At 38.2% G+C, this 24,073-nt stretch overlaps 1 protein-coding gene across 3 annotated transcripts in view; it reads left to right on the top strand.

Annotated features, from left to right (window-relative positions):
• pde1cb (phosphodiesterase 1C, calmodulin-dependent b) overlaps positions 1–23,890 on the top strand; it is a 109,154-nt gene extending 85,264 nt beyond the window's left edge. For 2 of the 3 annotated variants that reach the window (XM_067606222.1, XM_067606224.1), the window contains 14 exons: positions 605–787; positions 2,335–2,401; positions 2,597–2,713; positions 3,241–3,381; positions 5,980–6,080; positions 7,054–7,182; positions 7,745–7,846; positions 12,964–13,084; positions 15,055–15,136; positions 15,799–15,919; positions 17,247–17,419; positions 18,446–18,661; positions 19,726–19,788; positions 20,205–23,890. In XM_067606222.1, the coding sequence (XP_067462323.1) occupies positions 605–787; positions 2,335–2,401; positions 2,597–2,713; positions 3,241–3,381; positions 5,980–6,080; positions 7,054–7,182; positions 7,745–7,846; positions 12,964–13,084; positions 15,055–15,136; positions 15,799–15,919; positions 17,247–17,419; positions 18,446–18,661; positions 19,726–19,788; positions 20,205–20,224 (1,636 nt within the window). In that variant the 3' untranslated portion in view covers positions 20,225–23,890. The remainder of the gene's footprint in view (positions 1–604; positions 788–2,334; positions 2,402–2,596; positions 2,714–3,240; positions 3,382–5,979; positions 6,081–7,053; positions 7,183–7,744; positions 7,847–12,963; positions 13,085–15,054; positions 15,137–15,798; positions 15,920–17,246; positions 17,420–18,445; positions 18,662–19,725; positions 19,789–20,204) is intronic. The other variant, XM_067606223.1, reaches the window with a different exon arrangement.
• The last annotated feature ends 183 nt before the right edge of the window (positions 23,891–24,073 follow it).

The following is a 24,073-nucleotide window of genomic DNA, read 5'->3' as shown; positions in this document are numbered from 1 at the left end:
AGGTTATGGAAAGATCATCACCATTGCAAATTACCCTTTAAGTATGCCTAAGGTTAGGGAATATGTCAACGTATGCCAACAGTCGAATGCAGGTCCAGAATCTGAGATATGGCCAGGCTTATGGAATTATGTAAGCCCCTCGTCATCTAGATCCAAGCAGATTAGGGCCAGCGGTAGCATGGAGGATGATGAACTATCCAGTGCACAATCCATGTAGCACCATGATTATCAGTGTGATGTGACTGCTTTCTCTTTGCCATAAGAACATGTACTCAGTTCAGAGGGTGGAGACCAACAGGCTTTGCTCTTGATCCCTCATACATGTCAACACAACAGGGTAGCTGTGGAGAATTATTTCACACAATTGGATTTGAATAGTGTATCATGGTGTTTCAAGAAGCCTGGGATGTTTTGATGTTATGTAAGATGCGATATTATTTTGATGGACAGCACTGGGATTTGAGTTTGATCCCCTGTTAGAGAAGAGCTACGAAAAATGATAAATATTTTAGTAAGCCTTTAGTAGTAAGCTGCATCTGTCTGTTTTCCCTTTCTTTGTCTCATTTTATATGTGTTTCTGTCCCTCCTTTCTGCCTTCTTTCAGGCGTTTGGTGGACACAGAGGATGAGCTTAGCGACATCCAGTCAGAGTCGGTACCCTCGGAGGTGCGGGACTGGCTGGCCTCCACCTTCACCCGCCAGATGGGCTTGATGCTGCGACGCAATGAGGAGAAACCTCGCTTCCGCAGCATCGTCCACGCCGTCCAGGCTGGAATATTTGTTGAGAGGTAAAAAAAAGCACAATCACACAGCCACAAAGTGTTTCAGCATGGTGCTTTTTATGCATGTGCACTTTACATCACTGACATTTTTCATACAGTAGTGTCTTAGAGTTTAGACTTTTGTTTTTCCTTCCCTCCTGACAGCTATCAGTGTTCATTTACTTTAGTATGAAAATCTATCTGTAGAGACCTGAAAATTGCCTGCTTCCATCTGTGTCGGAATTAGATTATTGTTTATTCAAGATTTAAAGGTTTTATTTGTCACATGCTCAAGGAGGCATACTCATGAGGCTGTGCTAAAAAGGCTAGTATGAAATAAAGAATAATAATTAGAAAAATAATTAGATTAGAAAAAGAATTTGCTTTATTTATTAAAAAGTATTGAAATGCTAAAGTGTATATTAAGCTGTGCAGTTTTTCAGTATATTAAAAAGTTAAATGTTCACATGTCACAGTTGCAATTCAAACTATACAAAAAAATTTTGTACACACTCAAGCACAAATATGCAAATGTTCAGGGTGGAGCAAAGGATTCACAGAGGACAATGTGCTGGACAAGGCTGAGGATATACAGAAATCAGAGGAAACAGTTCACTGTCCTGATGGCCTGAGAGATAAGTCGGATGTCGGCTTGGCTGTTAATGCAGTGCATTTTTCTCAGATCCATCTGAACTTGTGTGTGCACTGACACAAATGAAAACACGTTGGGGAAAATAAATTTGAGAAAATTTAACTCGCTACAGCCCAGTTTTTAAAATTACAATCAAAGATCCTTGTTGGAAATATTCGTGCATATTTATTTATTTATTTATTTATATCTGCACAGTGACTCAGTCACCTGAGTCGACCATACATCATGACGGCCTTGGCAAGCCTGGCTAAGCACAATCATTCAGAGAGTTACGAACAGCTCCTGCTCCAAGGCTGTGCTTTATCACACTCTAACATGCAATATGCGTTTGTTCAAATCAGTAAGCCCCAAACATGTAAGCTATAATCTTTCTTAATCTGTTTTTACAGACCGCAGTCTGTTTTTCAGACATTTACAATGAAGAAAGATTGGAATAGAGTGAGAAATAAAACTAAAATGAAAAGGTCACGTCCACCTATTCTGACAAAATGGCCGGCTTGATATTTAGTTGCATTTATCAATGCTATTTTAAGACATCTACTTTTTTATATAACATATTTTGTTGTATTTCACTAAATATTTGAGATATTGAGCATCGCGCACCGACTTTGCAACTTTGCAATGTTCCTACTGATGACTAATTTCTTACACATCTTTTTAAAGCATTTATGAATCTATATTCTGTCCCTTATATTCAATAAACCTTTAAACATTTTGCATGTGAAAAAAACAGACTTGCAGTTGCAGTTGCCTTTTGTCAATAGAACCTTTTAAAGTTTCATACTGAGCTGTGTTGATTTAACGGTTTATAGTGAGTCTTAGTGGGGAACCTTCCAGGCTGTGGTTTTGGGTCGGTGACTTAACCTCTGGTGTTTACACTCAGCAGTGCACTTCATTTGATGTTTTTATCTCATCCAAACAGGATGTACCGACGTACCTCCAATATGGTGGGACTCAGCTACCCCCCTTCTGTCATATCTGTGCTTAAGGTATTAACATGTCTCACACATCCAAGCAGAAGTATATAGATATGAAATAACTTTGGCGCCCGTAGACACTCTTGAAGCAACATCAATCTCAACAAATTTTTAATTTGTTAGTTTTTTCTTCCTCTTGATAAAAAAAATGAATATGTTGTTTGAGAAGGAGGGTGTCATTATTTGAATTCTTTCTCTTCCACCCAGAATGTTGACAAGTGGTCGTTTGACGTGTTCGCTCTAAATGAGGCCAGCGGAGAGCACGCACTTAAATTCATATTCTACGAGTTGCTCACAAGATACGACCTTATTAGCCGTTTCAAGGTAAAGTTACAAGGATATAACATATCACTGGTCATTGCTACACCTGTTGTTTGTGTCATTAAAACAAGGAGAAATGAAATAATACCCAGTTCACATTGTAAAAACCTTCACAGTCCTCCTCCAGCATGTCTGATTTGATAGAAATGAGCACTCTCACTTCTCTGTCTCTTAAGTGTTAGATTGAGTTGTATTTCAACAATGACCATATTATGAGGGGGTTGGGCATACTTCATCTTATCTGATTCTGTGAAGCTCATTTTCTACACCCTCTTATAACTGAGGACACTCCACTTGAAGTGACAGCATCTCAGAGTAAATGACATAGGCAATGAAGGGGACATAAATATGTAATCGTAGTCTGCGGTAGCCTAAATGATGGACATCAATTTCAGATGCTGAGGGATATGTCCACGCATTCAAATTGTATGAACTCATCATTTAAATCAGCAAATAGCCTGTAGAAGCGTCTTACTGTCTGTGGTGTTCTTCGCTTGCAGTTATTTACAGTTGTTTTTGTCTGCTGTCAGATCCCGATCTCCGCGGTGGTGTCGTTCGTTGAGGCTCTAGAAGTGGGATACAGCAAACATAAAAACCCCTACCACAACCTGATGCATGCTGCTGATGTCACACAGACTGTACACTACTTGCTACTCAAGACCGGCATGGTGGTGAGTAAGAGCTGAATAGTTTAGATGACATAATCTCTTGAGATCAAAGCAATTACCGTACTCATACTCTACACCTTTCAAAAAAACCTACAGAAACCAGTTGCTTTGGTTTCATGTGGAAAAGCTCACTGGAATAAAGCACAGTCTTTGAAATCAAGGGGATTTTATCCACATGGTATTCAGAACATCTCTGTCAGCTGCCGTATACCAGCCTAATTGCAGCTTTGCCTGACATGCAGCTTCTAAATATGGCTTATTTTTTTCTCGGAGAATCCATGAAGCATTCTTTCATGGAAAAAAAATAAACACAAGACACCAGAGAAAAAAAAATCACAGTTTAATCCCAGACTCCTCAGGGCAGGTTTGAGCACGTCAACCCACATTTCTAAGAATATCTGTCAAAATGTGACACTTGTGACACAATGTGACACAAAGTATTGATAGTGATTGTCTCGACATTTTAAGTCAAATATTATTTCTTCCTTATTCTTTTGCCACAGCATTGCTTCATTTATACTCTCCTTATTTCATGTTGCTTTTGTTGTTTTTCCATCTGGTGACCTATATTTTACTCCTTCCCACTGGAGTGACTTTAGGGCATTTCTGATGCTGTGTTTCTTTCCAAAAAACACTCACTAACACTGAGTTCAAAGTCTCCAACCAGCCAACCAGCCGGCCGCCCCCGCTTCCAGTGTTTTTATTTAATCACCTTAATAAGGTGGCTGCGACAGCTGTCAACATGGTGTGTTTCTTTGGGCAGTGCCTTGCGGAGTAAACCACATTACTGCTAGAACCACAGGCTCCTGGGAGAGCAGGAGAACAGCATCTATCATTTCGCAGGCCCTCCAGACTCCATTAAATCAACAATCAACAGGTCATTCATAAAGCAGGCCCATGAGAAAATATACTCAGGGATGGATCTGCCATCTTGCTCCCCCCCTTGTTCTTAATGACTTCCCCATCCCCCACCGTTGATTAGTCACCAATATCGACTGGGCTTCCTGAGCTAAATCCCCACTCTGTGTACGTGAGTGCACTCAAATGCATACACATCTCAGAGGATAAATGCCCACTCACAGGTGTGTGTGCTTGCTGCATACACACACAGATTAAACATGCATCCCCATGAATAGAAGTGCACACACACAATACACTTTTTACAATCAGTTTCTTTATTTTTAGTTTCAGGTGGTTATTTATATGTTCCCATTATGAAACCGGTGTTTTCACAATTACTTTTTTACTGCCAATGCTTATTTCCTTTCTTGTTGAGTTAGGTGAGAAGATCAATACCACTCTTATGTCTGTAAGGTAAATAAAGACTGGAAACAAGGACAAATGGCTAGCATGGTCCCCTCCAAAGGCAACAAAATCTGCCTACCAGCACCTCTAAAGCTCACTAATTAATGCATTATATATTGTTTGTTTAATCCGTATAAAAACCAAAGCATAAACAACTTGTGGTTTTACAGAGGCTTTATGTTCCAGACGCAGCTAGCCAAAATACCTGCTTCCCCCTATTTTTAGAGAGATGACAATGTCAGTCTATCTGTTAGTCATCAGTCCACCAATTTTGTCTGAACTGAAATATCTCAATAGCAATTGAACGGATTAAGATGAAATTTTGTACAAGCATTCAGGTTCTCCACAGGATGAATTCTAATGACTTCATCGTCATCATCAGCAGGTTTTCATTTTTGTCTTTTTAGTGACATTTTTCGACACCCGTGAGATGGATTGCTATGACATTTGGTACAGACATTCATGTCCCCCTCATGATGAATTGTAATAACTTTGGTGATCCCTTAACCTTTCCTTCAGTGCCATTATCAGATCAAAATTTGAATTTTTCCAAAAATAAATGGCTGATTCCTCAGTCTTTGATGGTAGCATCATATTTACTATGCACACATGAGACTGGTATTGATGGAATTTCAAACTACTCCTTTGCTGCTACTTTCACATCATAGTCCTCTTTGCTGCAGTGATGAGTAACACCTAAAAAGGCTTGAAACTTTTTATAAAGCATGACGTGTATTCTTATCTTGTGACTGCATTAACTCATAATAAAATTAAAGCGAGCACGACTTCTATTTATATTTGGTAACAGTGACAAATTAGACACTGTTTGAGAGGGGAAAAGGAGGGAGTGTTAAAGTGAGTTTAAATTGTGATTCTCAACTGGGCTTGTCTTATCTAAAGTTTCCTTTTTCGCTTTTCTGACTTTTCCTCTATCTCCTCCCCATTTGTTTCTTTCATCCCTCACGGTAATGTATTCCTCATGCCAAATACTTCTCTCGGCATCCTTTATATCACTTTCCTCCTCTACATCTTTATGACGTGATGTACCATTCCCTGCATTTCCTTTTTTTCCGTTCACTGGCTTCTCATTTTTCTTCTCTAATTTCTGTCCATTCTTTCCTCTTGTGTTCATTATTTTCCTTTCCTTCTCTCCCATTGATGTCTGTCTTTTCCATGTCGTTGCCTCCCCCCTTCAACACCTTTACCTCTCCTATATGCTCCTCTTAATATCCCCCTCATCCTTATCTTCACCTCCCTCCTCCTCTTCTTTTTCTTCCCTTCTTCATTTGCCTCCAGCATTGGTTGACTGAGCTGGAGATCTTTGCCATGATCTTTGCAGCAGCGGTGCACGACTACGAGCACACAGGGACCACAAACAACTTCCACATTCAGACAAGGTAATGGATCATAAAATCAAAAATGCATGGCGCTGACTCACCGATCAATGTTTTCATTTACTGCAAGGGGGCTTCATTCACACTGAGATCACCTGCAGTGCAGTAATAACACTAAGGCAGGACGGGAGTCCAAATGAACTCCAAACTCTGTGCCCTGGAATAAAAATAGTTTGTTCTCTGTAGACATTACACTCGAAAACTTGAAGTTCCTCACTGTGATGGTTTGTGGGCATTTTTCTAGTCATGACAATTGCTGTGATGATCACCATCACTGATGATAACTTGAACTATAGAGAACAAATGGGTTATGTCAATATAAAAGCAACTATATTGCTATAATTAGGAAATTTAGTTATTTAGTTGACACAATTCCAATCATTTCAGAAAAACATATAATGTTAATGTTTCTGAAACATACTTTCATACACAGGGGTGAAGTGGGGAAATCTCAAATTTGAGGATTATTTCATGTCTAATTTTGAAACAGATTTACAGATCCACTATCCATCTAATGTTCAGCTTCCCAAACATCTGTATATCAGAGGTCAGTTCTCAGTAAGATGAGGGTCCTCACTTAAGGAACTTTTTTTTGTCTAATTTGGTTAAAACTGTAGTTTTCTTTCCTTTCCTACACAACATGTTTAACCTCTCCTTTTACATTATCTACAAAGATATTGTTTTATTTAGGTTGAGATATGGCTTTTTCCCTCCACCTTAACTTCTCCTTGCCCTTTTTTGATTTTATTTTCTTTGTATGATTTTAATAATTTAATATCTGTTCGTAAGTAAAGACTCAAAGAAGGAAAGATTTTTGGCATGTTTGGCATCCAAAAACTTGATCACATTCACATTTAAGTGATATATTTTATTGATAAAATGAAGAAGTAGCAACATCAAAGGGTTCCATTATTGCTCTATGAACTTTTTTTTCAGTATAGAGAGACTATTGCTTTGCTTTCTCTTTGACTGACAGGTCAGACACAGCTATCCTGTATAATGACCGCTCGGTGTTGGAGAGTCACCATGTCAGCGCAGCCTACCGCCTACTGCAGGACGACGATGAAATGAACATCCTCTACAACCTCTCCAAGGATGACTGGAGGTCAGAGAGACAGACACAGACAGACAATAAGAGAAGGAGAGACAGAAAGATGAAAGAGCTGAGTGACAGCAAAGGGAAATCAAACGCAGAGCTGTAGTAGAGAACAGATAGAGACAGATAGACAGGCAGGAGTGAAAGATGTAAACTAAGCAGGTCAAGCAGAACAGTCTCATAAATAATACAATAGAGATAATATAATGTACACACCCCCCATTTACAGCTCAATGTGAACTTATCTCTTATTTTTCAAGGCTAACAACTGTGCTCAGTGGAAAATCAGAAAAGTTGGATTACCTTCAAGGTCCAACAACTTTGTACTAAATGGAACTTTTATGTGTGATAATACATTAAAGGAGACAGCTGCAATCCGATTTCTCATGGCATAAGCTGGGACTTGTCAAAGCATGTATTATAAATAGCTCTCAAAAACTCTGTTGGCTGCCTTCATTTACTTTAGCGACTTCCGCAAGGAGTCGGCTTTTATTACCTGCGAGTTTGACAGTTCATTATACAGCACATGGCTCATGTTTCCCTCTCCTTTGTTTCTCTCCTTCTCATACAGAGAGTTGCGGGCTCTGGTGGTGGAGATGGTGCTGGCCACAGATATGTCCTGCCACTTCCAGCAGGTTAAGGCCATGAAGAACTTCCTGCAACAGCCTGAGGGGTCAGTTGCCTTTTTCCTTCACCGCTGTTTACACTCTCTGCCCTCACCCCTGCGATTTACATTTCCATTAACCCTGCCATCAGCCTCTGTTTACTTACCACCTGCTGTTTACAACCCAATTAACCCTGCCCTGAAGGGTGCACTCATAGAGAAACAATGTTTTATATGAGGAAGACCATTTGAAACAAACAGCTGATGATTTCTGTTGCTCAGGTGTTGTTTACGCAATGCAAAATATGGAAATAGAAATGAGTATCTTGCCAAATAGTACCAACACACATGCATTATAAAGCACAAATATACAGCAGGGTGTTAGAGCTGGCCCTCTCAGGCACAAACACAGTATAGTTTCTGTGCTGCAAGTCTGCAGCAGAGTTATGGTGCAGTCACACCAGATTTTAGCAGGGTGAAATTTATTTGTACACTGCAGTGAAAAACAGTCAGCATCAGAAATATTGCTGGTGGATTTGCTAGTATAGGCTGCTATATTAAGACACCAGGTAGAAAACATTCATCTTCCACAAACGTCGTATGGTTTCATGTTGTCTTTACCTGTATTCCTGCTCTGCTGCCTGTATTGTATATAAGGAATGATACCCTGAAACAACAGCTATATAACTTCCTCAGCCCTCACTGTCACTAATGGTGAATGAGTATTGGCAAAACAGTTAAATTTTATTGAGAAAGTCAGAAGTACACCACACAGCAGTGTAATGCATTTGGGTGCTGGTCAAGAGCAGGCAATGTAAAGACAATCAAAAATGATGGAAGGTTTTGGCTACACAACAAAAACCCAGCTCTGGACTGGATTTTCTGAAAGTGGAGGAGCGAGCAATGGGTTTCACGTTTGCTTGCCACCTCGGAAAATACATTTCAGTTGTAATATATGGGACTCAAATCATGTGAACACAACCTCCACATACAGTACCAATTAAAACGTGAGGACACACCTTCCCATTTGCTAGAATGAGAAAGTGCGTCCAAACTTTTGACTGGTACTGTACATTATGATTTAGTAACAAAATTATATGAACTACACACACAGTCTGACCTTTTTGCAATAAATTATTTCTTGAGTTAAATCTAGAAATTTAAAAACTATATAAGAATACACATGTGACCAAATTGGGAGGCTACCATATTTAAAAAAATAAATCTACAATTTCATTAAAAAGTACATTTTATCCAAAATAGACTGCAAAGAAAACTGAGGTTCTCCACAGTCAACCCTGCAACATATTAACATAAATAATGACCTAATAACAACAGCAACATAATACATGTAATAACAGCAGCAATTATCACCATTATTATCAACATCATCATAATTTAGAATGAATAAAATAAACATTTATGGACAGGTCATGTAGCCATAAGCTTATACAAGGTAACTACCTTGAATAAAAAAAAGATGATGTAAAGTTAATTTCATATTTAGGAGGTCAAAGTTCAACCAGGAAGAAGACAGGGCCAGGTGTATTCACAACAGGAACTTTCAGTTAAATTAATGGATTTTTTTCAGGCGCAGCCGGAACGTCCTTTTCACACTTTGTGAGCACAGCACCCTCCGCAGTGACTGATAGCTGGGTCTGCTGTACATGCAGACTTGGAGCTGCAGTTTAAAGTAAAATAGAGCTATCAAGCAAACTATCATGTGACGTGATGAGTCATCACTGCTGATGTAGCGCCAACACTGACGAGAGAAAGCTGCGAGGAACTTGTTGACCTTCAGAGTATTCTCTTCACTGTGATAATTCACAGCAATTGTCATGACTAGAAAAATGCCCACAAAGCAGTGATATGGAGATAAATAGCTTCCTGAGAATATATGTCGGAAACAACAATATTATTATTCCTATATTTGTGATTATACCTCAGAACCAGAGAGTGCTGACTAGAAGGTAATCATCAAGCGACAGTATAGAACACGTACACATGCACATGAATGAGAGATTGCAGTCTGCAGGTAATGCTGAATAGACTGTAATGTGAAGTAATTCAAACCAGTCTGCTCCCGGCCTGCTTACAGAGCACTTTAAGACCCAATCTGCCTCAAATGGAATGAGAGGAAATTTGAGCTAGTCTTTCTCACCTCTGTTTAACCTTGTGCTATGTGTGTGTGTGTGTGTGTGTGTGTGTGTGTGTTTTCATTTGTCTGCCTCCTTTCCATATTGGTTCGGTGTGAGCCCATGCATGCATCAGTCCATTAAACATGATGGTTTGATATGGTATCAGGTGATATCTCAAACGCCACTGATGGCTGATGAGGTGAGATGATGCATCTTCACACTGTACTGATTAACTTAATGGAGGCAGTTTCTTTTTAGATGGAGACATTTGTCTGTTTTTAGGTTGTCGTGGGTACTTTAATGTGTTTGTATGCACACACTAATGGATGTCTACATAAATTCAGAATCAGTTAAATTAGTGGAGACAGTTTGAGGGTGCCTTCAGTGGACCAGTGCCATCACAACACTTACCCCAGATTCCCTGTGTAGCTAAATTCTGTAAACCAACTAACAACACCAACCATTGGTTGCTAATATATGAGCCATTTAGATTAAATAGTTAAAGAGGAAGGATGTGGTCACCCACCTGACATGACAGTTGATCTAAACTGGGGAGATTTTAAATTACATTTCACCAAAATGACACAATATTCCTCAAAATTACCAAATATCGTCAATTGGATTAGCATGGATGGATTGAATTAGATTATTATCCACTGCTTGATTACAACTAACTCACACACATTTTCTCCATGTTTGTGGATATAAATCAAACAGTCTTACCTATATTTACAAAGGATCGGCAGACAAGTTTAATATAATTTACCCTAAAAATGTAATGTTTGACAGTTATGCTATAGCTTGTGATGCTACAGTTACTCCTTGTTACATAATTGATTGCTTTAGATTGGACCGCACTACAGATGTTTCCTAGCGACTGATTTACACATTATAAAAGTCCCCCTCCAGTCAAACATGTTTTTTTCTTCTTGTTCCTTCAGTTGGATGTTTGAGCGTCACTGTGCAGGATGATGTATGTACAGAGTTTGACTTAAGAAGGCTGTTTTCACGTTCAACTGCTGAAAGTGGAAAGTTTCTCTGTGCTTAAATCTGAGTTTAAGACGCTATTATGACCTGGCTCAAGTGGCCACAACAAAGGGGAAACACACCAATTTAATAAATCAAGTTAAACAAATTAACTAAATATTTACAATATGGGGTGTGGGTGTCAGTATAATCAGTAGTGTGCATGGGTGGAAGACCAAGGGGGTGTTGTACGGTGCATAAAAGCAAAGACAAACAAATAAAGAAACACAACCAAATTGAAAAAGCATGTGGTGGGGAAGACACGAGGGCTGGAGCAGCAGCCAAAATGGCAGAGAGTCAGCCAAAGCCTGAGCTGTGTCACAGCCCAGAATTAAATAACAATCACCTGCATAAACAAAGCAGACAGCTAGGTAAATTGTACAGCAAACATAGCACACAACAGATGACACCACAGGGGTCATCACACACGCATACTTACGAACATAATTTGTGACATCACAACAAATTTTCAAACAGGTAGAAGGAGTTGATGTATGTTTTTAAGGATTTTCAAGGAGGTAAATTCACTTTTTTGTGGAAAAACCATATCAGACACAAATTATTAAATTGCCTTCAAACATGGCTGGAGGGGATCTTTAAGTTTTAATGGTGCAGCCCTATTTAGTTAATCACTAGTTTGAAAACTGGTTTGAAATTAGTAGATAATTACTAAGAAGTTATGAACGACTTTACATAAACTTAGTAACAGATTTATGAATACCAGGTGCAACCCAATCCAATGCAAGGTTACAAACTTTGACACTTAACTTGCATTTTTCACATCTAATATTTATGCATATTTTGCAATTAATCAACCTATTTGTAACTTGTATATCAGCTCTTCCTAACAGCTAATACGCTCTGCACTCTGCTGCTATGCAGTTCATCTTGTCTACATTAAACTCTGCTCCTACTGTCCCACTATACTCAATGTCTTAGTAATTTTATCTAGTTTAAATTATTTGTGCAACTTTTGTACTTAAAAAAACAGTAACTATAGTAAATGTTGATGTTATTTGGTTGACATTTTTATCCGAGACGCATCAAAAGGCCTAAAGCGAATACATTTTTACCATGGTGCCATATTCTGACCACTGAGCATATACACTACAGTGTCTATGAAAAAGTATCCCCTCTCTTGGATTTCTTCATGTTTTATTGTGCTCCTCGTCAGTTTTTTGTAGAGAGATTGCTTTAGACAGTTTTATAGCTGTGCCCCATTATTTCCATTCTTGCTGTCTTCCAAGGGGTTTTCAGTGGCTTTGAGGTTTTCATCTGTCCCCGATTGGTACTCTTCAGTGGTGACAATTTGTCTGGAATTTCTGTTTGTCTGATATACAGTACCAGTCAAATGTTTGGACACATTCACTTGAATGAGAAAGTTTGTCCAAACTTTTGACTGGTACTGTACTTTTAGCTTGGAGATTGACTAACCAGTAATTTGATCTACTAGATACATGTGTGTTTTTTTAGGGGACATCACATCTTTTTTGTCATTTTCTGTTTGGGAGCTGAGTGGAGTGGGCTTGTTTGAAGTGGGGCCTTAAAGAGACAGGAGTTAAAACGGCCTGTTTCAGACAAAGACTAAAGTGAGAGGCTGCATAAAGAGCCAGTATAAGATAAATAAGGAGTTTTTTGAACTGCAAATAATTCAGAGATATTTCAGTCAAGCCCCAGAATATAAATATAGACCTGGAAATGTGTACGATACATCCACCATAACGTAAAATCACTTGCTACACCTTGATTAAACACAGGTGATCTTATTTTATTTCACTGTGTGCCTTCTAACCTGGCTGCACCAGTGATGGATTTTGTATAATGTATCACATTAAAGGGGTGTGATGCATTACGAAAATATTGTATTCAAACTCAATTTATAGAGATTTGTTTTCACTTTGACATCCTTTTCTAATTTATTCAATGCATTTAGATTCAAAGTTGAAAAACAATAATACTTCAAGAAAACAACACAACCAATGACAAACACTCTTAAAGTTGTCTATCTTCTCTGTTTTGTAGCATCGACAAGCCCAAAGCCCTGTCCCTACTGCTGCACACAGCAGACATCAGCCATCCAGCCAAAAACTGGGACCTCCACCACCGCTGGACCACCTCTCTGCTGGAGGAGTTCTTCAGACAGGTGAGCAGGTGCACATCTTCTATATAAATACCACTCAGACATCAGCACCTTTATAATCCCATGACTTTGAGAGGGCCAAGTGAAAATAAGGTTAACTGTGGCAGGAAGAGCACAGGTGAAACTAATAACAGTAATGACTGCTCCATCCCATTCGAGTGTCCCTGTAAGCCATAACTATGAGGTAAAATTAGTTTTAATTAGAGAAAAATGGAAATGTTCAGTTGCTATTGTCAGTTATTTTGACCAAACAGTATATTCGGTATTGAGTTAATAATAATAAACATCTTTTTTCAGTTTTTTTGAATAAGTTCATTTTAGAACGGCTATAAGCAATATTTTTTATAACAATATATCAAATGACCGTGTATAATGTCAGAGGTGTTGCTAGTAGTGATGAACCTACTGAGAATTATCAGCGACTCTGCAGCTTCCCTCATTTTTACAAAGCTTTATAGCGAGTTTTAGCTCATTGTTTAGTTGTCTGGCTGCAACTTTACTGTTTTAGTTCACTCTCACCACCCTCATAGTGTATTTTTCGGCTGCAGCAGGCAGCTGTTTTCAGAGAAAAAGCTCTAAAAACCCACTGGACACTACCTGCTCTGCATGAAATCCCAAACAGACACAGTGAACATAATGGAACATTTAGCAGCAACAGAGCCAGATATTTCCCTTAGGAGTTGGTGGAGACCAAAACGCAAAGTGAACATTGGACGTACATTCATCAGGTAGACAGAGACACAACTCCAGATGAGTGATAATGTTGCTCCATAACTGCTGGATTTGTAAATAAGCAACATAAGCTGTTTCTGCTGCCCAATGGTGGACAAAAAATCAGTTGATGCTGGTTTAAGAAAACACTTAAGTGCATAAAATATAAAGAAGTCCAGGACATTTATCACAAATTACTTGTTTTAATATCTCAGTCTTATTATTTGTTTGTTTATTTATGATGGATGATTGTATTGTACTGCCATGAGCTGTTGTACAATAAAGAAGTAAGTGAGCATTGATAATACAAGGGTCGTAAAACTGGAACACCTAAATAGAAAGCAGCCCTGATTAATGTTATTGGTCACACATGTGATTTTTTCTGCCATGTTAAAGTGTCTGCTGTGAAAAGGCTTGTTGGTTCAGCTGTGGAGTCTGGGAGGAACTGTTAAAATTAAGATGAAAGACTACAGTAAGTTGGAAGTAGGATTTATTCATCTTGTCTCAAAATAGTACACTGAGGTGCTTTTTGATGCGTATAAAAAATTTGTTCTCCAAATTCAGCCCCATATAAGTCAGGTTTTCTTCACAAAGCATTGCAGCATTTTTTTTAATATGATGCTTTGGCGCAACTCTACCCCCCAAAGCAGTTTACATTACTGAGATATGCAGTCATACTTATGAGTTTATGAGTTATATCAACTAATCATTTTTTTAAAATGATGCCATGATAAGTGCCATGGCAGATTAAAATGTAGAACATTAACTCTTTGATAAAACAATGCATTCGACTATAAAAATAAATTGCATCTTTGTAAATGTCAACAAAAGGGACAGTTAACTGGTGCCATGTTGTTTTCATCTCTTCCATTATTAATCCACATTGTTCTGATTATCAGCGCTATTGTTGTGGCTGCTTTCACAAGGCCTTTGTCTCTCGGGATATGAATTGCCGATAAATAGCTTCTCCACAAGAACATTGCCTCCCGACTCCACATCTCATCTGTTTGTGATGAATCAGAAGAGAAAATGAAACACATTTGTGGCCCAGAAGCACTTGGGGCGAGGGCCAGACAAATCCAAATCCTGTTGATAGAAATGTGAGCATATGGTGTGTAGTGGTAGCGGTGGTGGTGGTGGTGGTGTGTACTTTACGTGTGTTGTAAGTGTGTGTTTATGAGTGTCAGTCAGTTGTGTGTGTATTCCTGGAGGGTGGGGTACATTTTTCTAGATTTTGACAGAGGAAACTGATGTGTTTCCAGGGGGACAAAGAAGCAGAGCTCGGGCTGCCGTTCTCTCCACTCTGCGACCGAAAATCCACATTGGTGGCACAGTCCCAGATCGGTGAGTAGCTACACCGTAATGGTGGATGTATGGGTTTAGAAGCGTTGCTCCAAAATGAGTTTATTTGTGAAATTTTCTTTTGTAAAAGTATTTATAGAGCACCCAAGCGTAGGTTTGGTTTTTGAAGTGTGTATGTGTGGGTTCCATAATAATGGTGGTAAAACAAAGAAAACAAGAAACGTTATGTAAATTACTGAATTATTAAGGCACAAAACCTATTATCACACTTAGTGTCTTTGATAGAGACCCAATACTTTCTCCTAAAAGCTATGTCCTTTGTCTCATTTGTGTATGAATGTAAATAAGGAAAATAGATTTGGTCAAAAGATTTGCAGAAGAGGTGGCAGGACTGTTTTTCATCCCTGACTAGTGACTGCAGTTTTTCTCCCAGGCTGAGTAGATTAAACTAAAGGACAAATGTTTCCTGTTGTCTCTCTACCGTCTAAAAATACCCCAAAAAACATAAAAAGGTAACTTTAGTCCTTTGTTGACAGTGTTAACACCCATAGACTTCATCCTATTTGTATCTCAGATTTGATCTTCAATTTTATAACATTATGGAAAAACCTTGAAAATTTCCCAGTCTTAATGTCTTAAATTAAAGCATTGCAGTGATTGTTTGTTTAAATGTTGTGAATTTGCTGATCTATCTTTGTCACCAGGGTTCATAGACTTCATTGTGGTGCCCACCTTCACTGTGCTGACAGACATGATGGAACGTATCGTCACGCCGCTCATCGACGAGGCCTCCCATTCAGGTTTTGCAGGCTTTCGGCGCTCGAGGTGAGCTTCAGTACCTCCTCTGAATACTGGGAGATCAATTAGAAATGAAAAGTTTTGGATTCTTATTTCTGGTGGAAAAATCTATGGCAAGGCAGAGTAGATGGAAGTTGGTGACTGTATGTAAATCTAAATGAAAGTGTAACCAGCTTGGTTAAATGAGGATGGAGAACACACTGCTTTCTACCCTTCACCTCTCAACCTGTCACACGAACCCTCATTCCTTTTTTGAGTAACTGCACTCTCAATGACGTGATTAAACCTCAGCAGCTCCTCTGCAATAACAGCATATCTAATGGAAGTATTGAGAACAGCAGATGAGTCTCCCATGAGTAATCCATTTCTGTGCGTGGAAATGTCTCCACCTTTCATCAGACAGAGCCACACACCTTGAAATTGACATTTTAGAAATGCTACTCAAGTTTGCCTCGCCATCCCGGATCACAAATGGGCCTCAGTGCTGGATTGGCATACACAATAGCCTCTTGAGATTCAAAAGGAAGTGATTTTGTCTCCACTGGCTTAATTAATTGGCGCGCTACATTTCCTCCAGCCACGTAGTAAATCAGGTATGTGTAGTCATGATTTAAGCTTTGAAACCTTACAAATAGGAAAATACATTCTACTTACTCTTGCGTTACTAAAATTTAGATTATCCAGAGAAAAATCATTTAAAAAGTTACAGTCTGTTATTTCTTTAATCTTTGTGTCTTATTAGAAAATAAAGCAGTACTCGGGGAGTCTGGCTCTGCATCTTCCGTTGCACCTGCACATCAATATCAGCCTCCCCATTCTCCTCAACAGCAGTCATTAGCATCACTCAGTGGGCCTTCAGTCGAAGCTAACCGAGTGGAAATCTCAGATAGTGTTGCCACTTGTGCTTTCTCCTTGTCTCTGCACACACCTGGGTGCTTATGGGTTTTTTGGACCGTCTCTTTCACAGCATTTATAGCAGCTTTCAATCATCTGTAACGATGTCCGCTGTCTATTTTTGCCTCTGCTTATTTTTCTTTCTTCTGGTCAGTTAGTCCACTATTTTGGTCCAAATTAAATTATTTCAACAGCTACTGGATAGATTACCGTGAAATTTTGCACAGACATTCATGGTCCCACACAGAAGGGATTACTTTAGCCATCCCCTGACTTTTAATCCATCACCACCAGGAAGTCAAAGTTTTCACTTATCCAACAAAATGTTTGCAGACATTCCTGCTTTTTCCTGACCTTAATCATTAGCATTTAACTCAAAGCACCGTTACAGCCTCACAGAGATGCTTTAGTCTTGTTAATCTCTCAACTTCTCCCTTCACTCTCATTTTGTCCTCTCCAGCCTGAACAGTATTAGCTCAGAGGAAGCCAAGAGGCACAGTGTGAAGAGCATAGGCTCCGACAGCAGCTCAGGCCAGAGCTCTTTGCTGACGGTGGACATGAAGAACTTTAAGGCGTTGTGGAATGAGGAAGTTTATCAGAACAGAGAGAGGTGGAAAGCTCAGGCTGATAAAGGTACAGTACATCCATTCAGCATTTAAATTGGTAAAAGTACTAGGGATTTGGCAACTTTGGGAACATCAAAGCTCCTATGTGTCTGAATAGAACATGAGATCCACCAGAATATAGAAAATTGGCTTATGAGGCGGTAATGCTCTTAGCTTACTCAGAGGGGGATTCCAACTTTGTAAGTGTCGGATTTTGTGGGATATACAGAAATTGTCTGTGTTGATTTATAATGTGAAATTCAATAAGAGCTGATCAGTATGTTGACATGCATCAGTTCTAACTTAGAAGCATTTTCTAAGGGGTTTATAAGTTGTAAGTAATAACTTTCTTAATTTTTAATAACTAATCAGTCATAAGCCATTAATCAAACATCCCTCTGGTTGGTATCTGTCCTCCTGTTTTATCTTTTTAGGTCAGTCCCATTTATCAACAATTTATTAATATTTACAATCGGGGACTTCTTGTACGTAGCATTTATGAATGAATTACTAGAAATTTATTGCCGTAAACTTAATGGCTTATTACAAAGTGAGAAAATAATGTCAATTTATTAACTGATTAGCAACATTTATTTATTTGTACATTGCATATCTGCATTTTTGGCATATGTACATTTTGCTTTTTGACATTTATAATATTTATCTAGATTTTTTTAACCTCTACATTTGCTTTTTTTCTAATCCTTATTTTTCACATATTTCACTACACATATTAGTTGCATTTTAGTTAAATGACAAATAAACCTTTGAATCCTGTAATCAATGTTTTAATTTTAAACAGGCAAAAGGGATTTTCTCACAACCTGGCAACCCAAAAATTCTTATCAATGGTTTATAAATAATCTGCTACTCTATAAATCATTAGTGAATTCTTTTTAGCCATCAATAAAGTCATTAGTTACAACTAACAGCAGCCCAGTAAGCTCTCTGATTAACCTTTACTGACTCAAAGTAAGAAGTCGTCATGAATTAATGCACATGAACTCACACTGTCACATATGTTAACCTGCCTGCATGCTCCATGTGACCTCAGAGGCGGAGGAGAGAGCTAAAAGAGAAGCGGAGGAGCAAGCCCAGCAGGAGGAGGCCATGGAGCCCCAAGAGGTCCACACAGAATCAGAACAACCTGAACCAAATGAGGACAAATTGGAGGGGGAGGCGCCAGAGTCAGTGGAGGTCAGCAGACCACCAGATGGTAACACAGTGGAAACAGAGCAGGGAGCGCAGAAGAATCCACCAATGCAGAACGGTACATCTCCTTACTGTGTAACCCCGTAGCATGAGCTGTTTTTAAGAGACATGACATCATGCAGTGTCTTTAACTGTGCTATGTGTGACGTAATTCTCCAAACCTAAGTGATCATTACAACCTCAGTGAATGTTGAGACGATTTTCTACGATGATGTCTCAACCCTGTTTCATGCTACATCAGTGAAACAGTTTATAATCTCTGAATCTCTTGTCTCCATTCAATGCAAAACCAAATTTCTGAGATGAAGAGTAGTAACACCGTCCAAATCATTCGGTGCAGTTGTTTTGTGAATAAAAACTAGTTTCTATCTAATTGTTTTGACGCAAACCAGGTATCAGAACTCCCTCATTGGATGGTCGGGGCTCAGGTTACAACTAACAATTATTTTCATTTTTTTTCAATTTATCAATTAGTTGTTTGGTCTATAAAATTTCAGAGAATGGTGAAAAATGACAATCACTGTTTCCCAAAGTCCAAGATGCAACTTCAGATGTCTTGTTTTATCCCGACCAACAGTCCACAACCCCAAAGATATTCAGTTTACTATCACAGAAGACTAAAGAAACCAAATATTCACTTTTAAGAAGCAGAAGAAACAAGAGAATTTTAGTATTTTTTCTTAAAATCTGACTAAAAGCAATTCATCAATTATCAAAATAGTTGCTGATTAATTTTCTGTTGATTGACTAATCGATTAATCGACTAATAGTAGCAGCTCTAGTCGGAGCACCAGTAAGCATGTCTATGACATACAAAAATCTAAACAAGAATCAAGGAAGTGAACAAAGTCATTGCAACAGTGGACTGGAGCTAAAATATTACATTGATAAATTATTAAAATGAATTAGAAACATGTTTTATTATCTAACATGTTTTTCTGTTTCAAAATTTTAAAAGTATTAATTCAATAAAACGCTACGTAGCTCAAGGACAGCTGTACTTTATTACAAACATACATTTCGAATGTCCTAAAGCAGAGAGGATGCTTCGGAGGTTTCACATTCTTGATAGGATTGTGTGCATGATTCTGACAAATAACACAAACTATTTTGCCTTTTCAGGAGAGCTGTCTGAAGGGGCTGAATCTCCAGAGAGTGTAGAAGACAAGAACGCAGGAGCTGATGGTGAGTTTACTCCTTAAAGCCCAACACAATTCACAGAGAATTAAACATGACCTTATGAAATAAAGTTTAAACCAGTGTTTCAATTTAATCTCCCTTCATCTTGTTTTGGCAATGAAGCAACAGCATGTGCAAAGAAATGCTACCCTACCTCGGGGGGGGGATATACTGCATTTGTACTACTTTTTAGCTGTTGCAGTGTGTAAATGTTGATGAAAAGATATTTTTCCCTGCAAGGAAACTAATTACTATTAAATAAGCTAAAGACAGTTGTTTAAATGGGAAACATGGGACCAGAATTTTTGCTACTTGATTAGCAGAATACGCAGAAATTGTAATACATGAGAAATACCACAGACCCCCCCCCCCCCGTTATCAGATTGTTTATGTCTACGTGTTTCTCTTTTATTTCCTTTTAGCAGAGGTTGCGATGGAATAATCAAGCTATGGAGTGTCACAGCCACACTGTTTGCATCTGTACTGCTGTGGATCTGAACCTGCTTTTACCCACATGGGAGGACTCGCCAGAGGGAACAGCAATTAGTTGGACTATGTCGCCCTCTACAGGACACCAAGAAACTGACACCTTCACTTTCTTTTTTTTTTTTTTAGTCTCTCATATGATCAACTGTTTTCACTTTGCTTTTTACTTTCACCATGTTTCTACTCCCAGGCTCTTGTGTGCAGAGCTTGCAGCTCTCTATCTCTACCCATGTGCATTAATCCTCCCTTCTTGCTTACTGATAAAGATGACAGAAGAAGATTTAATGACCTTAAGACAACAGTGAGGATAAGGAGGAGCCTTTGATAGACTGCTTTTGTGTGTTTCTTTTACATGTCGCCATTGTAAAAACCTCACTTTTTAACACTGCTTTATTATTCTCTGTCAACACAAGGTATAGTCTGTTAAAAGTTTATTTAGAGACACAAGGTTATTTTGGTCCTTACAGAGTTACACATGAGTACAGATTTGTGGGAAATGCAGATTAGATGCACAGTAAGAGGGACTATTACAACTGCTGCATATAGTAGTATGTACAGTATATGAGTATGTGTACAGTACATGGTGGTAACTGAGTACACTGGAGTTAAATTCACAGGTCTGCAGCTCTACCATTTTACTAGCAAGTACTCCTTAAACAAATCCACTCTATGTAGAAAAGTCTTCACAGATCACGCTTCTGCTTTAGGAGCTCCTGTTGAGAGTCTCTTCTGCTTGCTGCGGTGACTACAAGAAACATTTTTTACCACCACTTGTGGCTCAATCTGTCCCCTTAATATGTTTACTTTCTTGCTTTCCTCAGACATTGTGTCCTTGCAGCCCGGTTTCAATCATTTGTTTGTGTGTTATTGCCGTCTTTACTGTACATATTGAAAGTTTCTATATGTTTGGATCTTAGGAGGAATAGAAATCCTGTGATTCCACAATCCACCGACAGATAGTTTTGGATATAACGTGAAAAAATGTCCAAAAATTAGAATGCAACTTTTGCATTTCAAACATATCACGTACACTAATGCATTCAAGTTTTTGTAATATATACAGTTCTTTTTTTGTTTACCTTTTTTTTTTTGTAACATTCTTATTTGTTATGCAATGTCCAACATGAGTCACGCACTAAATGTGTCTAATATCCTCACAATGTGTGTCACTCTAAAGTTGTCATCAAAAAGTCTCTGTTGAACGTTTCTTCGTCAGACTTCTTCTCGATGCCTTCTTATGTGTATTTAAGCTGTAGCACAGAGTCAATATTGTCGCTGAATTAGAGAAAAATCTTATATATGTGTAGTATTTTTTTGGTTTTTTTGCAGAGCAGTTATGTTACAGCAGCTTCACCTTCTCAGTTGTTGGTGTAATGTTTAATCAATGTGTTTACAGTGTGCTCGTACACCTATTAGCCAGTTGAATCCATCATGCTTCTGTGATGGCCGTGCATCCGAGGCTATGAGTCCAAACTGTATCTGCTTCTTGGTTGTTTGCCAGGTTTTTAAGGCTTGTAAGACCCTTGTAATGTTGCGTATATAAGATGCAAATATTGCTTACTGTGCATATGTAACATATTGAACCTTTGCAACGCTGGTTCAGCTTTTACTATATATGTGTAACTGGAAAAAAAAGAAGCATTTTGGCAGTATTTGCATAATGATGGATATGTTTTCCCTAAAATTGTGCACTTTTTTTTCTTTCATTAGGTTCTAAATTCTTTTGGTATGATAATCCCGAAATTCATAGTGGCAAGATGAAGTTCTTGGCATATTCTATGTTTATTTTACAGTATACTGTACATGTGTATACTGCTACCTACACTAATATGTATAGAATACATCGGGTTTAAAAGGGGTAAATAAGTTAACAACTAAAATTTATATAAATAGGAATTATAGAACCTTGTGAATTTTTTTTAGCCTCTTTGTTTTAATACACACTCCCCATTTTTATATTATAAAAGGAACATTAGTGACACGCTGGGATATAGCAGTTTATCACGCAATGTAACCATGCTACTTTCTACCTAAAAAATACAGTCAGTGGTTAGCAAGCCAGCTGGCTGAACGTGTGCCTCTATATGTACTTATCATTTCACATCTTTCACCTGTAGGAAAAGAACTTTGTGATGTCATTTGAATCTGTGCGAATCCAGGCGCAGTCAAAGAAACCAGTAAATATCTTCCTACAATATTACACACTAAAGAGTCTTGACTAAGACTTTTATTTTAGACACTGTTGGAAACCTACAGCCTGTTTGTAAAGTCAGCTGTTCAATGTTGCAGAAGTATAGTATTTATAACGGTATATTTTGCTCTTTTTCATTTAGAAAATCTATTTTCTAGCTGTTTTTGTGCTGTATAGTGTACGTTTTTTGTTTTATTGTTCGATCCTTTTTTGACTCAGAGGATGGATTGTCAAAAAATACGTCTTCAACATGTAATGACATTTTTCTTTTTTTGTCATTTTGTCTCCCTTCTCTGGTTTTATTTGTCCCGTGCGTCTGTTCGATATGTTGTTTTTTTTTTGTTTTTTTTTTTCCACCAGCTCTGAAGTCAGAAATATTCAAGTGGCTCAAAACTCTGTGAATTTACAGAGTGCACATCTTAGCAAATTAGATTTATAAGTAGAACAAACACAAAACCTGTTGTATCCTCAAAATAACCTGCCTGACACTTGGTAAAGCAGAATATATTTTCTGTACCAAGGGACCAATACATGTACAGTCTTGTAGTTTGCTCTATCTTTTCACTTGCTACTGTGATAGCCTACTATATGAATATTTAACAGGAATTTATACCAACCATAATCAGAAACATAGCTGTATTTATGACATGTAAAGACTTCTAAACATGGTGTTTTGTAATGGTTACTATGGAACAGATTATTTGTTGTTTGTTTAATGCTTTGTTTCCTTGTTTAGTCTGAATCACTCTATATGACTGAGGTTAGATGGATGTAACGCCTGTGTGTGTGTGTGTGTCTGAAACGCCGGAAAATTCATTCAAATTTTAAATTCAATTCAAATTCATGCATTTCTGATCTCCTCACTGTGACCTGCTCTATTGATAAGAGTGTTGAGATGAGTGTGTGACATGACTGGGTGCATATGTGTGTGTGTGTGTGTGTGTGTGTGTGTGTGTGTGTGTGTGTGTTTGTGTGTGTGTAAGAGTGTGTGAGACAGATGAAGAGAGAGAGATAAACAAAAAAGTGATGCAGTGGACCGTGTAAAGCTAGATAAACAATTCTCACCACCACTTAACAATCAAAAAATGCATTTCAGATAAACACTTTTTTCCACTTTAAAGATCCAATCTTCATATGGTTTATATCCCTCATCAGGCTGAATATGTTTACATATATAAAACAAAAGTAGACATATTATCAAGGTCAAATCACAAACTTATGCTCGCCTAAAACCAAGGTGAAACATTTTAAAAAAGAGATAAAACAGTCCACTACATCCCTGAATAGAATGACTTAGAGAGTGTGTATGGGTGTGTGCGTATGCATGTATGTGCATGCATGTGTGTGTCACTGTCCCATGCCGGCCAGGCGGCCGTGTGTGCCACCATGCTATGTGACTGCACAGCCGTATCAATAAATCTGGACTCAAAGGGCTCAGATCATGTCTGCCTGTCTTCATTTCTTCAACACAAAATGTAAAAGCTATATATTAGTGACATGCTGAAGATTATTAAAGGATATGCCTGGTTATATTATATTATATATTATATATTATATTTTTTTTGTTATAGCCAACAAATCCCATGAAAAGACCAACAAACCAACAGTGTGTTT

This window comes from Thunnus thynnus, chromosome 12 (assembly GCF_963924715.1).
Source record: "Thunnus thynnus chromosome 12, fThuThy2.1, whole genome shotgun sequence".
Taxonomy (NCBI): Eukaryota; Metazoa; Chordata; class Actinopteri; order Scombriformes; family Scombridae; genus Thunnus; species Thunnus thynnus.
Note: the sequence above shows the minus strand (reverse complement) of the source record. Positions and strands in the feature narration are given on the sequence as shown.